Here is a 16,402-nt window from a genome sequence, read left to right as displayed (position 1 = left end):
TTTGTGAAATATCAACACTTACTCCCCTCCCCTCCACCCCCACGCTCCCCCATTTTTTTTAAATTTCCCTAAAGAAATCTTTCTACCCTCTTTCCACATTTGAAATATCACTACTTGCCTCCTCTCTCCCGATAGTCGCGAAAGTTTCTACAAAACTTCAATATCTTGGTTATTTAAAGACAATGAGAAATTCAAATATTGGTTAAGACAAATGCCTTAGATAAAAGTATTGTTAATGGATAGTTGGTGGAATGATTACAGAATTTATTTCAGAGAGATTGTGGATTAACCCTTACCAACAGCATATGTAGTTTTCTCATCCACGATTTCTCTATATATAAAACCCGCCTATAAATGTTTTCATCAATGTTGACAAGTCTTAAGTCAAGAAACCATAATTTCAATAGGCGATTCCTTAAATGTCAAAACAGATTTATAAATATCAAAATTCACCTTTTAAAATGCTAAAGTGGATTATACGGTAAGAGGGGGGAAAAATATACGTAGGTAAAGCAACGAGTGTTGGATGATGATAGGGGAAGGTCTGACAACCACAAATTTTGCGACCCCATAAGTAAAAAAAAGTATTAAAATATTAAACAAAAATTCATCCCCTAATCCTGTGGACCTCCTTGTAATTCGTAGGCAATTGCCGTTGGGAGCTCTATGTTCGAAGAGATAATCTGGACTCAAAAGCAATTGCCCTTGTAGGATCACCGTCTTCAAAAGCTATGCATTCAGAAACTGGGCTGTTTCTTTTTCATTTATTTATTTTAAGTAAAAAACTGGGTTCTTCTTAAAACCATTAGAATTTTGTTCTGTAATTTCTCTAAATTATTTCGAAATGTTATAGATACTTACTAGACGTTAAATTTATTTCTACTTATGCGATGAGAGTAGGAATCTGCACAATGACTTCATCACAATTACTTTCCTTTCTTTATTATTTGTCAATTATTTTTCCTTCTTTATTATTTGTCTCCTGCTTTTTTTTTTTTTTTAATTTGTTTTTAGTGGGATGCAAACGTATCAAATTTGGATCAGATAATATTATACCCATATCCTATTATATTCAGATTCAAATAACAGTTTTTGCACGAATTCAATCGAATTTAGATATATTTTGATACTTATTTTTCTAAATAAATTCTTCTAAATAGGTATGTATACATATTGAATCTACGGTTTTTTTTTTTTTTTTTTTAAATCCCATATCTCAAGTAAAAAAACTTATAAAATAAAGAAAACAAAATCCAAATAAGTAACATGAGATAATCGGTTGAAAAATACCCTCATCCTATTAGTAATCATTCAAATAACCTTACACGGATACAGATGCGGATTTGAGAGTAAATTACAGTTATACCCCTAGTTTTCAGTGGACAAAGGAGAGAAACTAGATTGGTGGTGTAGTGAAGAAGAGAAATTTTCTTCACTAATTGCATGTATAACAGCTGACCATGGTCAAGTCTTTCATGTAATCTATTTTGTTCACTGAACATTCAACATCACGTATGAGAAAGAATCAAAAGAATAAGTTAGCGACCTAAAAAGAGAAATAAACGATCATAAATAATAGAACGCCAACAAGCTAGATATGGTTGACGTGGAGAATCTGGTAATATAAACGATTTAATTTATTGAGAATAATTTAATTTTAAATTTATGCTTTACAGTTTCAACTATCGCAATCCACATGAAGGAACTAACATGGCTTTCTTTCCTTATTAAATTCAAACACAAAAAATTTGACATTGTAAATCATCATGAAAGCATGTGTTTTAGCTCACTTCTCACCTTATTTCACAGCCTACCGTATGCAGAAAGCATGTCTTTTAGCTGTCTAGCTTCTGAATTTAAGTCGTCAAAGCTGACTGAGCTAGGTATCCTCCAACTCCAATTTCCGAACTGTCACAAAAAAAGGGTGAGGGAAAAGCAATGAGTATGGAATGAATGTGGCTCAAATGGCCGATCAGAAAATTAATATGATTGATTACTTCAAAACCAGCCTAAAGTACCAAATTGATTAGATCAACATCAGTACAAATACCAAATTGTCTTCAAATGAATCAAACGAGGAGTTCTTTTCAGATTATACAAGCATTAATCAGTATCACTTAGAAGACATATTTGGGTTTCAAAGCTAGTCACTGGTTCCCAAGGAAAAGTTCGTAAGCAGAAAGATTTTAAATATGACTAGTCACCCTTGGATTCGAGAAGAAGGAAATGAAGAACTGGTACGAAACGAAATGAGGCCTAACCCATTTTTGACCCATTGGTCCGTCTATCATAGGTTACAGAACGGCCACCCCCTAATTACTAGACCAACCTCCTGTAATGGCACAGTCACACACTAATGACTCGAGCTAGAGATAGTGAAATATTTGTATTGACATGGCAAGAACATTAACTAGAATATGAAGGTTTAGAAATCGTGCCAACCAAGAGAAATTGCCTCAAGCAAGGTTTTAAAACTGAGGACTGAGTTCGGGTGTATTTTTGTGTGTGTGTTGTGGGGGGTGGGGATCGTTTCGAGGGGTTATGTTTCTGGGTTCTTCATTCTAACTTCTTAGAAATTTGGAAGAGAAATAAGTACAAGGTTCCTGTATCTTTAAGATGAACAACAAAATTTTATTTTTGCATCCAATGAGAAGTTCACATACCTGAGTTGCAGGAATGTTCATCCTAGCAGAATTCCCTAACCGAAGGATATCTTGCATGGGTATTATAGTAGTTTGGGCCACTGATGATACAGCAAATCGAATGAGTGCCCAGCAGATGTCATCTTCTTCAGTCATTGAAAGGTAACTTAGAACCTACAAGATTAAAATGTAATCAATAATCAGCCAGAAGCTAATCAACTCAATGCTAAACAAAATGTATTATACAAGATACTCACAGTGGATTTCTCTTCCTGCTTCAAGTTTTCCCACCAACCTAGAACCTAGACAATGTAAAAACAAGTGCTAGATTAAGTGCTCTACCATAAACATAAATGCGCAAGTCAGTTATTAGAGGGGAAATTGGAATACCCTTTGGTTCTATGAAAATGGGAGACAAACTAAACATAGATGAACAATTTGAAAATCCAACCTGGAGAACCTCAAAGACTATAAGCTAACTTAATCGGATATCCTGTCGGATCCATAGAGCATTTAAATGAAGAGATCATCCAGAAGATTCCAACAGAAGTAATTGATGTATACCGATGAGGGATCCCCCAATATGGCATCCTATGGTCATCTGAATCTTTTTTCCCTCTAAACATTTTTAATTATGAGGAACATTCTCAAAAATAATTCCAAAGTTGCAACAGTTTGAGCATCATGTAACTTCAACTCAAGTGGACACAGGAGTTACTTGTTTAAGATGAATAAGTGGAAAGTTAGAGAGATAAAGGATTCTCATAGTCTTACCGTGTCATTATCATGGGTCCCAGTATAAACCACTTGATCTAGTTCATGATTATGAGGCAGATGAGGGTTATCTGAGCTGCTTCCAAAAGCTACAGATAAAGAATAATAGAGCACGATTTAGTGTAAAAGTAGAGCAAAACAGACAAATCAATCATGTGTCATAATGGTTTTTGGCTAATTCTTTTTTCCCTTCCCATCCATCTCTTGCCAGCTAAACATTACTGAGGTTAAAATTCAGTCATATCAAATGTGTTCTCAAATGCATGCAAAAAAATGGAAAAAGCAGCACTATTTTGGCCACATAATTAAAAAAAACAATAACAAGTCTCACTATTCCTAGATGTTCCATTAGTAAGGTTCCCTTGCTATTTGCATGGCAGTAACTCCATATCTTGCTTGTGCTTAATGCTTCCTAATTCTACGGGAAACCATATAGCTACTTGTAAAATGAGGGGATTTATTAAATTGATTCATCAACACACTTTTGAGGAAGACCCATTCTTGACTCCAGGCCAGTGACTATTATATTCCCAGACATGGGCACGTGAAAATAACCACTATGGCTTTCCTGGTTGATGGCCCGCCACACTTTCTCATTGAACCTGGGGGAGGCACTGGCACACAGACTACTTCCCCAGACAAAGTACCTTCTCCCTATCCATAGGTAAATGGCTCCCTGAGCCACAGTGCAAGGTTAACTAGCACCTCACTGTCTCTCACCTCACATGAAATGACCTCAATGCCCTCCGATGTACAAAATAATTTTGCCACAACTCACTGTGTGTTCATCTATGTCACTTTCTTAGATGGATCCTCTCCCAAATTTATATATTCAAGTACAAATAGATAACAAATAAGTCATTTTCTTATTACCAAACTGGAGGACAGCCATTCCAGGTGCTCCAATGGCTTTCCGAAGATCTACAACATCCTCAGTGATTACTCCCTGTCATGATGATGGTATGGATCGTTAAGAAAATCAATCAACAAAGAGAAGTAACATACTGATTAACAACAAACAGAACAACGGATAATTATTTGTGTACTTAAATGTAACAAATCCTCATAACCATAACCAAAAGGCAATAAAGCCCCCAACCCTCTTCTTTCTTTTCTCACCCAACCCCCAAAGTGTAGAAGTGTGACCAGATTACTGTCGTGAAGTATAAATGGCAATTAATTTTGCATCTTGCCTTCATTAAGGAGAACATATACATGAGGAAGAACCGCTAAATATTAAATAATTAACAGCAAGAATCTGATCTCTTGCATTTTACCAAGCAATAAAGGACTATGCAAGTAAAATATCTTCAAAACATTTAGATTTCTTTATGAGACCTTCAGCTTTAGATTACAGGTCCCAAAATAAGAGCAACAACCAGGCACCTGAGCAACAAATCATAAAGCTGATATAGAAGGAAAAGATAGAGAAAAAAACAAAATCAGGGTAAAATAAAACATACCAAGTCTTCTGCTATTATATTTATCTGTCCAACAGCTTTGAAGATCGCATCAAATAAGGCAATTCTTGGTCCAGCCTAGTTTCGACAAATAAAAAGAAAAAAGGAGTGAATTACTGGAAAGAGAAAAGGACAAAATATAAGATGAGTAATAATGTGAGCCTGACCTTCCATTTCCCAAACATTGCAATATTTGACTCTACAAAATTTAAGACATTGTCATTCAAATATAATTGTGTAGCAAGAATGAATGAACCTACATAACTCAAGCAATCTCACCAGCAGGAACAGCCCAAAAGCCAGCAAATCCTCGGAAATGGTCTATTCTGAATTCATCAAACAGATTACATGCACGCCGTATCCTCTTTATCCACCAAGAATATCCATCTTCCTCCATAGCTCTCCAATCATAAAGAGGACTGTTACATAGTATAATCTTAAAAGTAATTATGAGAGTTTAACAAAATTCCCAGCAGTAACATGTCCAAGATTGAGAAAATTGGACATGATTGTGTAAAAAGAAAAAATATGTATATTTAAATGATGGTGGATATGGGCATTCATGCTCGGCTTTCTGGTGTTTTCCGTTCTCTCTGTCCTTGTCTAAACTTGGGTGCATAATAGGAACTAAACTCATAGCAACATAATTTTGTTTTCACTGTGGTTATTCATTATCCATAATTCTTGTTTAAATATCCTATACTAACGCTGTTTAAATATCCTATATTAATGCAATTTACAAAAATTATGCATAAATAAGAAGAGGGGAGAGAAAGAGGGGGGGGGGGTGCAGAAAGCAAGTAATAGTAGCTCCAAATTTTCTGGTGGATATAAAGAACGTTTTAATAACATCATACAGCTATATATAGCACAGATGATAGATGGAAGGGCATGGAAAGAAAAGTTGGACCATCTCAGACTTTCATTGGATAACAAACTGAATTCAGAAAATGTGGATGGCTAGGATCATCATCTGAGGTGAAAGGTTGGCCAAGCAGATCTAGTTGCTCTTCATTTTTCCCACATCAATCATATAGACTTTTGACTTGTAGCATTATCATACTTTTCAAAATTATTCCAGAAAATTCAGCAAGTAATTGTTTGCTAACAAGTTAACATTAGTAATGAATTTATACTCAAAAAACTTTTGAAGGAAAACCCAATCAATCCACTTGGTGATATCTGGTGGTCTGATTTCAACCTGTTCCACAGTTGTCCAGTTTCACTGAAAGCATCTGGAGGAACTCCACTAACAAGAACAGGAAAACCACTTCTGCTCTGTCAAACAAAGATGACAATCAACTTTTAGAATGATCTTGATCTTTTGATTAGATGATTAACGTCTTCTGTTATCGCATGGAGAACTACTCACCAGCAAAAATAGTTTCTTATTTGCCCAAACATCTGCACTGTGATAACCTACATAAATAGGCATGTCTCCCATGATCTTGATACCCTTCTTCCGTGCATAGTTGCGAACTTTCCTCCATTGTCTTTGAAATAAGAACTGTTGTGCAATGAACAAGTCTATCTGTATTGAGGAAAGAACAAATAATCTTCATGAGGAACTGTCACATCAATTAGAGAACCTGTAAAACCCTACAAGCCTTGGATTATACAAATTGCGAGCTAGCACTTACAAACTTTTTCTGGCTATGGTAAACTTCCTCTAAGGCCACAAGATGGCGATTCTTCAAAGGTTCAGGCCACTCATTCCAGGTGAAAGTATTTAGAGAATTGTCAATGGCAGCAAAATAAGCAGCATCTTCAAGCCAACCTTTTAAAGAATTACAAATAGTTGACATAGATGAGAAAGGGGTTCACTTATAGAATCCACAAAGGGAAGAATTACTAACAATTGCAGCGAACAAATCTGATAATAAAACCTCTGTTTTATGAGATCATCCCCATCCAACATTTCAACAAAAGTATCTCTTGGATAGACATGGCTCAGAATTTATATCAATTAGCTTTATAACAGCCCATTCAAGAGAAAATCTCATACAGCTGAGAAGAACATAGACACAAAAATAGAAATGTCTGTAAGCCAGACAATTAGGAATCTTAAGATTGTTGAACTTGCAATTGCCTTGCGCATTGTCCTTCATTACCTGATTAGCTCAAAACTAATCAATTACTCAATGTAGTTGTAATACAAGGGCAGGAAAACTATAACATCCCACATGGCACAGCTATAAGATCCCACAAAAATTCCTAGAAATAGTCGCAGTTATTAATGGGCTTTCCAGCCTGTCATGGTTGCAAGGATTGGTCAAGTTCATGCACCAATAAAAAAAACATACATTCGGAATCAGTTGAGACCAGTCACGACTCCAAAAATTCCTTGAAACCATGCCATAATAATTGACATATTCCGATATCTAATTACTAATATAGTAATATTACAAGAATGCATCTTGTTTCAATTTGAATAACTAACACGGTAATCAACTCAAAAACAAAGAACAAGAAAAACATTGACTGTGAAAACAATTTGATGACAAGTTCAATTTTCTAAATAGTTCCCAATAAGCAATTTTTGGCTTTGACGAGACTGTCCAAGTAATTGATGATACAATTAATTTACCCAGGCCCATGATATATAACTTAATAGGAGTAAGATCAAACTACAAACCAGTAAAGAAATAAAATTAATAACCTGATATTTCTGGGTCTCTTCGGAAATCTTCAAGCTCATCTTTAAGTTCCCCTTCACTTAGAATGAGCCTCTCTGCAGCCTAACAAGGGATTAGAAATAACAGCCATGTTCAAGTAATAATATCCGAAAGGGAGTGAAACATATAACTGACTCATGTAAGGGGGGGACAAAAAGGAAAACTAGACATGGGCAAATTGCCAGTAATAAGATTTTCTGAAACAGTAGGTAATCTTCGAAACATGTAGTAATACCCATGCTTCTTCAAAATGGATAAGAACAGAAGGTCTAAAGGACCAACTTCTTGATGGAACTCTAAGGACCAGCCCTCTACATATTGAAAAGTGAAGGAATAAGTCTTCCAGAAGAAGAAATCTAGCACATAAACTCTGTCAGTCTACAGCACCACTCAAAAGAGAGGGGGAAATCACCAGGAGTTAAAATCATTATCATAACCTGATCCAGATAATCAAAGCTGTATCACATAAACAGGTGAACATGCTCCATTTTTTTCTGCCTCCAAAACTAAGTTCAGGAGAAGGATAAATTGAAATCCATGAAGCGGCTAGGTTTCTCTTTTCTTGTTTTCAATGCACTGGTTTTAGAAAGAGGAAGAAAATCCAATCAACTCACAATCACAGGATTCCAAAAAATGAAACAAAGATGACCAATGCCCCAACATATACTTATGAAAACACAATCTGTACCACAACTGTTTTTTTTTTTTTTTTTGGGATGAATAAATAATTAAAAAAACAGAGGCGCAATTACATGGAGAAGAAAAAAGAGGGGGGAACAAGACATCAAGAGATAGCACGCTGTTTTTAGGAAGCTCCATGCAATTACCTTGGCTAACAAAGGATCCTTTACATCAGCAACAGTTGAAAACTTCACACGTTCAGCATCGCTGCATTAATGAAATGAAATAGAGGAACCAGAAAAATTAAAATTTTAAAGTTTTTATGATTATCATTTTGAAAATTAAATTTCTCACATTGGTTTTGGGAGCTCATCCTTCAGTAACAAACCATCCTCAACGAGCTCGTCCAAAGAAATCAATAGCGTGTTGCCACAGTTTGCATCCTGTTGAAAACGATAAAAAAAAAAAAAAAAAACTGGTACCCTTACATACTATAAAATCTGAGGTCGGCATAGTTAAGTCTTCTTTCTAACACTAGGCTGAAAGTCTAAATCGCACAGGGGTTTGACATTCAAATAAATATGCAAAAATGAATTTAAGTGAAAAGAGTAGGTTAAAAAAAAAAGGAACTACAATACCAAAAATCATACGAGGGGAGCCATGGGTAGACAGATCCCAAGAGGCGGAGTAAGTGCACAATATCGAACTAATGCTCTACTAGAGAAAGAAAATTACAGGATCAGAGCCATCAGGTATCCCTGAGCCAAAGCACTTAACACACAGGGGACCATTTGATGGATCTAACTTTGAACACAAGAACATCTCACAGCCAAATATAACTGGATGGTGTTAACAATCTTTGCTCGACAGTTATCATCTTTCAACTTTCAAAGTAATTACGGTCAACATATTCAAATGCATCAGATACTCAGCATCATCCTGAGTCAAGTCTTTGACTAAGAGATAAACCTATCTGGAAATTCCATCACATTTATGGTGGTTCAACTATAGTCTAAATCGGGCCAGAAAGCTACCACTGCTGATGAGACAAATAAGTACCTGGCCAGAGTAAGGAGATCCTTCTTCATTAGCCTTCCTTCCAGGAGGAACAAGAGGAAGAACCTAAACATAGGGGAAAACAGGATTCCATATTAAAACCCAAAAACTCGAATTCAAGCATATCTAGAAAATTCCAGCATAAACACGTACGAGCTTATTGAATGGAAATAAACTCTTAACGGCAATTTACAACAAGTGAATCTGAAAAATAAAGAAACCTCACCTGCCAGACTGAGCAACCTGCTTCATGAAGCCAATCCAGGAAACGAAAGGTCTCTCCACCAAGATCTCCGATACCGTACGGCCCAGGCAACGACGTTGGATGTAGCAAAATGCCAGCTCTTCTCTTTTTACTCGGATCCTTCTTGGGAAACCAATCTCCATAGTCCTCCGGCAGGTCCTCTCCGACGCCGACAAGATCTGCAGGGGTGGCAACACGAGTAGACAGTGGCGGCGTAGACGACATCAATCGTTTCGTCTTCAATTTGGAAGCAGTGGAATAGCGTAGATTGTTGTTATCGTTGATTAGGGTGGAAGATAAGGTTGTGAAGTTGCAGAATCTCAGTGGGAGAAGCTGGGAGGAAGAAGAAGATGCGAGAGAAACAGAAAGATAACAAGAAGAGGCCATTAAGGGATCTGAACGCAAAGAGTATTGCCGAGTTTGAGAGAGAAGAAATTCAAACAATCTAGAAATTAGAGGTAGAGAATTGAAGTAGAAGAAGGAACGGAATCACAGGATCCGCCATTGCTTAGAACTGTTCGTCCGTCTGTGAAGGCTCGAGTGGAGGAATTGCACGTGTGAGAGATAGTTGAACAGCGACTGACGGTGGACGTAAAGTGCTTTGTCCCACGTGTAAGGGTTCATTCTTATTGGCCCTATGTTTCCCCGACGAGTGATGACTGGGGACCGCGTTAAACTCCGATTCCATTTTTGCGTTTTCACATGAATTTTCATTTTTATTGAATTTTTATTTGCGGTTGCTGCCTGAAGCGAACCGTTAGTATCACGCCACGTCTTTCAGTCTATTAAAAAACAATAAAATATTAACAATCCTAAAAGACAAAGTGGGGTTTAAATGTAAAATATAAATTTTTTATTTTATCAAATTCCGCCTAATTTTTTCAAATGTACTTATGTAACCAAAAAACATAATCTTAAGTTCACTCGATTAACAACGCAGAACTATTCTAGTGGTAAAACCAATACCTCTTCATTAAGAGGTCTTGAGTTCAACTCTTGCTGTGGCATATTAATATCTCCATCTCGTGGCTTTGATTTAGGATTTTCCCATATACCACAAGAGCATTCAACCGCCATACAATTCATCAAGTATTGCTATTGAAAAATCATTAGAAACAATTTTGATTGTTTGTAGAAGCAAAAATATCTTTTATACGTTTGCTATAACTTACTTTTAAAAGCAAAAATACTATCCAACTAGGCTTTAATAGAATTTATGTGTTTAAAATGTCAAATTCAATGAATATATCTCTAAACTCTTTCACTTAAACCTCATTTACATCTAATTTTTTTATAAGAATATAAATTTTGCATTAAAACTGTTTCTTAAAGCATAAATTTTCGCACTCAATTTATGTTTTAAAAATCACCTAAAAAAAATAGTTTTATCAAACGATTTTCAACCATTAAACTTGAGAAACTTGTGTTATCATATTAGTGTAAATTGTTTTTACAACAATATAAAACAGATAGGGGTGTAAATGGATCATCTTCGGATCAGATAATGGTAATATCATATCTGTATCCTAATATTTTCGAACGGATTTGAATAATATCCTATCGGTTTCAGATAGATTCAATCGGATTTAGATGATAATCGAATATTTAGTTTCTTAAATAGATTTTTTTAAATGGCCATGTATACGGATTGAATATAGATTTTCAACTACCTATTGACATTTTTACCATTTTATTTGTGAAGCTATGTTTGAAATTTAAGAATTTAATAACTTTGGCAGCCATTTTAGTAAAAAATCTATAAAAATAATCACATATCTCAAGTAAAAAATTGTAAAATCAAGAAAAATAAATTCAAACAAGTAAATTAATCGAATAATAATTATTAAGAAAGTGGTATACCATATCTATATCCTATTAATAATCATTCGAATACCACTAAACAGATGTAGATATGAATTTAGGAGCGAATTTTAATTATCTATCCACACCCCCCCCCCACAACAAACAGAAGCTTTGGAAGACTTCTTCCAAATGTGTCAAGTAGGAAAAGACAAAACGGATTCTTTCCTATCAAATCACCATTTGTCATGTATCTGGGCTGCTTCCTATCCCCTGCTCTGAATCGAGTGTGTTCACAAGTGAAGAGCGAGCTCTGAGGGAATCATTGATCTGGACAAAGGAGGAAGCACTGGTTGAAGATATCTCCGAATGTGATTATGAAGGAAGCAATGGTTGAAGATATCTTCGAATGTGATTATGAAGGATTGGTGCTCCTAATTGAAAACCCTAGTATTTCTTGCGAGACAGAGGCATTGTGCATTGTGGAAGATGTTCGTTTCCTATTATCCTCAGAACCAAAGTGGGGTATTAGGTATATCTCTAGATGGGCCAACTCTGGCTGATAATCTAGCTAGGAAGGCCCAATCCATGGCAAGTAGAACTATTTGGGAGGTTTTCACTCCTTGGCTTCTTGAAGCTTGTAATCAAGATGTCTTGGGCTGTTCTTGCCTAGCTTTCAATCAATTCTACTATTAAAAAAAAAAATGTTAAAATTGGTTTTCATTTCAGAATTAGTCAAGCAAAAAGCAGATTTAATATGTGCCGCTCTAGGTTTGCTCTAGGTTTACTACCGACACCGTTCTAATATAATATTAATTTCCACAGGATGACTGTAAAAACACTGCAACCATACAAAATTCTGAGAGTTGTTGATGTGTACAAACACAGAACAACACATGCTATACAAGTACAACAGAGATGCATATGCATAAACAAGTATAATTACAGCTATGGAATACAGAAATTAAAAGGGATTGAACGAGTTCTGTATATTTTATCACCATATGTTTGTAATCCTTAGATGTCATCGGACCAGTCGCTGAGCTCTGTTTCACAGAACAATCCATCAACCAGATTATCAATCAAGGAATCGATGAATTTGTTGCAGCCAACATTGAAGATCCGACCTACTCTCTTCCGAGCGCTAGAGAACCAAGCGAAAACAGCCGCAGAAACCACCGCACCCAAACACACCCCTGCCGCCTCTTCAATTCCTTGCAAATCCATCTTCTGGAACAGAGAATTCCCAGTCACTATCTCCTTCGTCACCGTTGCCGCAAACACCATCTAATCCCCAAATCCCCGAACAGATCTCAATCATCAATCCATAAAAGGAAATCCGATCAAAACTATCTAGAAGCAAAGAAAGTTGTTAAAAGATTTACCATGGCGACGCGGCCGGAGATGATCTCGAAGTCCTGAGTCTTCCTAGAGTTTTCAATGTACTCGGAGAGAGTAGCAAAGAAGGGAGAAACCTTGTCGTCGTCAAGACGGAAGCGGATAAAACCTGTACGATCTGAGCGGTACGATCTCAGAGTACAGAGACGAGGCTGAAGTACGATCTTACCGTTATCGGAGGACGACGATAAAGAAGGATCGGCGATGGAACTCATGGAAGTCGATTTCAGCTGCAACTTTGGAATCGATGAATCCTTCGCCGTTAGAACCTCCGATTTCTGTGTCTGCAATTCGCAGTAGATCGGCCGTGCGGCCATAGTAACAGCCATGATGGAAGAGCTTGAGAGCTTCGAGATCCCGAAAAACCCTGATGATTATACTGGAAGGATTTGAGGCTTATCCACGTTGTCTCTCAATTCTCCAAATAAAAAGGAACCAAGAGACTTCGTGGACCGACATTCTCCGTTGGTATCTTGTGATCTTCGAATCACAGGAATCTGAAATGGGCCCCACTTCGATTCTAAAATCGCAGGCAAAAACATGCTAAACTGCACTTCTATTTGCGATCCACGAAGATTCATTTGTGTTCCATGGATTCCCCCCAAAATTCTTCTACCAAGGGTGATCGGTGATCCTCTATCTTGGTACATGTTTATCTTATGTGTCGAATTTCTGAAGACATATATGGAGATAGCTTTGTCCACCCCAAGCTAAAAGGTATTCAACCATCCTGAGCATCCACGTTTTTCATGGGAAATTGAAGAAGAAACATGTGAAGAGACTTTAGAAAAAAATTAACTAAGGACTTTTATTGTAGAGATAAAACACATATTCATATAGTCACTTGGGAAACGCTAACTTGGCTTGTTAAACAAGGAAGCCCCACCCTCAAAAAATTTAAAGTCTTCAACTTAGCTCTTTTGCCTCCGAAGGTATGGGAACTCGTTTCTCCAGATGACACTTTATGGGTCGCATTATAAAGAACAAATATTTTCGAAATAGCTCTTTCCTCCAAGCCACCACTTCCCATACATCCTCGTGGGACAAGAATTCACTCTTACAGGCTCGCAATCTCCTATAGCAAGGATTTTTCCTTCAAATCGAAAATGGCAAGCCAGCCCATGGGTACTCAATTAGGTCCCTGACCAACCTATGGATTGTGGATACTACCCAGTTGGTCATTCTTCCATTCACGTAGCCAAATTCATCAATCATAACTTAGGCAAATGGGATCGTGAGAAAGTACTCAACTAGTGGCCCTTGGAGATTACTCACAAAATCTTAGCATCCCCATCCTTCTTCACCCCTGTGATGGCAGGTACATTGGGAAATACACATCTATAGGAATTTTCACAGTAAGCTCGGCCTACAAGTTCAACGTCACTCCCAAACACACCCTTATCCCAATACCTAGCTTTAACTAGCTAAAGTTTTGGCATCGTCCTCTCCCTCCACGTACATTGCATTTCCTTTGGAAATCCCTCCAGGATAAATTGCCTATAGCTGATTTATGACTCAACGATGTCGTGACATACCAAATAAGTGTCTATAGATCATTACTCGAGTTTCTTCCTCCACCCCTTACATCAAGACCTCAAAAAACACAATGTCTGACCAGCTGGGAACAACCTCAACAAGGATGGGTGAAGATCAATGTCGATTGCTCTTCTTATGTTGATCGTTGTCTCTCTAGCATATGTGGTTTAGCTCAAAATCAGGACCATCAGGTTCTTTTTCCTTTTGGGCAAGGTCAAGGCACACAAGTTCCTCTGGAAGCTAAATCACAGGCAGTTTGCATGGCTCTCCAGTGCGCACAATAGCTTCATCTCTTATACATATCATTGTAGAAACAGACAATCAAGCTCTGGCAACATTTTTAACTTCACGAACTTCATCCTCCTTGGAAGGTCACTGCTATTGTACAAATACATTTTTCTTCTTGATGACACCTTCTTTGATTGTCAGTTTTGCCAAAACAGCTGCTAAATCATAGGAGAGGTTCTATTATGTTAATTCCCTCCCCCCCCCCCTTCCTTTCTTTGTCCTTGCTTTTGATAATCTCAAATGTAAAATACCTAAGGGCCTGTTTGGTTAGGTGAATCCAGAGATTTCAAATCTCCGGGAGATTTTACCGTTTGGTGTGTGAACCCGACAGCGAGATTCACCTTTCCGGTTTGTGATTTAGGGTAGGGGACCGGTTTCATCCATGCTACAAGCTTAAACATTTGCTTATTTAATAAATATTTTTTGACTCTTTCCCAAATTCGCTCCCGTTATTTTGCCTGCTCGGTTGGGTTTTCCGCCCGCCCAAAGGATTAGATATTACTAAATAAATTAAAATTATGTCTAACCAAAAAAAAAAAATTTACACGAGTATTATATTTTCTATCCTTTTCCATGAGATCAAATTACAGGAGAATTAAGAAAAAAGAAATGCAAAAAGGAACGAAAAAAGACTGAATGAAAAAGAAAAACCTATAAACACTCAATTAATACAAAAGATTGAATGCCCAAAGCCATCAACCTCTCTACAGAAGCTCCCTCCTTCTCTCTTTCCCTTTCAATCCTATAATCTAACTACTAGAGATACTACCCTCACCTTGTGTATATTGACTGTATGATGATTTTGGTCAAATATACATGTAGCTTACAGAGGAATTGTCAATTTAGTGATTAGATCCTCACAAAAAATATACTGAGCTCAGGTCCATTGTTTCCTTGTGGGCTCAACATGTAAAGGGTCTCAGAATCCTTGGAGCCCACAACATGTTCAAAATGGGCTCTCATGTAAGCCATTTCTCCATCAGGTCCCTCAATCTCTGAGTTCCCAGGCAGAACACCAGCACCCATAGACACAGCTTTGAGGAGCTCCATGATGTTTAGATCGTCATTAGTAGCTTCTCTCTTGACGCCATAACCATTCTTCTTCCCATTACAATACATGTTCCATAAGGGTTCATCAAGAAGTTTCATCTTCTCCTTGTCTGATCTCTTCTCACATTCAAGGGCAATTCTTACCATCCCTGAAGCCATTTCCTTCTGCAACACACTGGTTTGCATGGCCAGCTCCACCACCAAAGTTGGTAAACATCTTGGTGTTTCTTGAATGGAGAGGCTTACACGGCCTTTCCGGTAACCAAATAAGGTGCCGGTGATTCGCGTGCCGGAGGAGGAGGTGCGGTGTGAATCCGATAAGCCGCCGGATGGGGTGGGGAATTTACAGGCTGGAGTTAAGATTGGAAATGAACGGAAAACTGAACGGAAGGCACGAACCACCTTGAGAGTCTTGTGTTTCTTTCTCTGCGAAGGTTGGATCAGAGATAATGGACGTGGAGGTGGTGGAGGGGCCTGAGGTGGTGCCAACTTTCCTGGCGCATCGTCGGCGTTGGCGCTAGGTTTTGGCTCCCCCATGAATGGTTCCTTCAGAACCAGAACTCAGAAGCAACCATGAGAGAGTCACAGAGAGAGAGAGAGAAAGAGAGAGAAGGAGAATTGATTGGTTATGTTAGGTAAGGCTTTGGGGTTTGTCTGGGTCTATGGATCCTTAAATTGTGGCTCAATTTCTCCTTTTTTCTCTCCAACCATATCAATAAAGTCAAGAAAAAAGAAGATAATCTCTATTATCTGTATGTATTTTTTGAGATTACTTCACATATGTATATGTACCTTTGAAAGTTTTTTTTGACAAAGCTGTCATCTGATTAATTCATTTCTGTTTTAACCGTTGGATTA

General features: G+C 37.4%; 2 protein-coding genes and 1 pseudogene across 2 annotated transcripts; all 3 read right to left on the bottom strand.

The window, feature by feature from the left end:
• Positions 1-564: 564 nt before the first annotated feature.
• Positions 565-10,091, bottom strand: DPE1 (disproportionating enzyme). Its single transcript, XM_089160346.1, has 16 exons — positions 9,455-10,091; positions 9,232-9,294; positions 8,527-8,615; positions 8,379-8,439; positions 7,536-7,614; positions 6,517-6,653; positions 6,249-6,407; positions 6,078-6,154; positions 5,156-5,295; positions 5,044-5,075; positions 4,880-4,954; positions 4,290-4,362; positions 3,417-3,505; positions 2,900-2,944; positions 2,664-2,816; positions 565-1,908 (listed from the first exon to the last, which is right to left on the bottom strand). Exons 1-16 carry the CDS (start codon positions 9,857-9,859, stop codon positions 1,804-1,806), a joined length of 1,782 nt encoding a protein of 593 aa, XP_089016472.1. The 5' UTR covers positions 9,860-10,091; the 3' UTR covers positions 565-1,803.
• Positions 10,092-11,500: 1,409 nt separating this feature from the next.
• On the bottom strand, positions 11,501-13,088 carry SEP2 (stress enhanced protein 2). The gene is made up of 2 exons (XM_089162933.1): positions 12,658-13,088; positions 11,501-12,559 (listed from the first exon to the last, which is right to left on the bottom strand). The coding sequence occupies exons 1-2, from the start codon at positions 12,997-12,999 to the stop codon at positions 12,290-12,292; spliced, it is 612 nt and encodes a 203-aa protein (XP_089019059.1). The 5' UTR covers positions 13,000-13,088; the 3' UTR covers positions 11,501-12,289.
• A 1,932-nt stretch (positions 13,089-15,020) lies between these two features.
• LOC149009218 (protein MIZU-KUSSEI 1 pseudogene) lies at positions 15,021-16,164 on the bottom strand (annotated as a pseudogene).
• Between the last annotated feature and the right edge of the window lie 238 nt (positions 16,165-16,402).

Source organism: Hakea prostrata, chromosome 7, assembly GCF_041222555.1.
Source record: "Hakea prostrata isolate BN-2017 chromosome 7, UWA_Hpros_2, whole genome shotgun sequence".
NCBI classification, from domain to species: Eukaryota; Viridiplantae; Streptophyta; class Magnoliopsida; order Proteales; family Proteaceae; genus Hakea; species Hakea prostrata.
This window is presented reverse-complemented; position numbering and strand designations above follow the sequence as displayed.

Bases quoted from the DNA above. Each gene is read 5' to 3' on its own strand.
- DPE1 (XM_089160346.1), bottom strand. From the start codon at position 9,859: ATGGCCTCTTCTTGTTATCTTTCTGTTTCTCTCGCATCTTCTTCTTCC. The intron at 8,616-9,231 runs GTACTTATTTGT...CGTTTTCAACAG, and splicing joins GATCTCCTTACTCTGGCCAG to GATGCAAACTGTGGCAACAC. The intron at 2,945-3,416 runs GTAAGACTATGA...TACATTGTCTAG, and splicing joins GGACCCATGATAATGACACG to GTTCTAGGTTGGTGGGAAAA.
- SEP2 (XM_089162933.1), bottom strand. From the start codon at position 12,999: ATGGCTGTTACTATGGCCGCACGGCCGATCTACTGCGAATTGCAGACA. The intron at 12,560-12,657 runs GTAAATCTTTTA...TTTGGGGATTAG, and splicing joins TCTCCGGCCGCGTCGCCATG to ATGGTGTTTGCGGCAACGGT.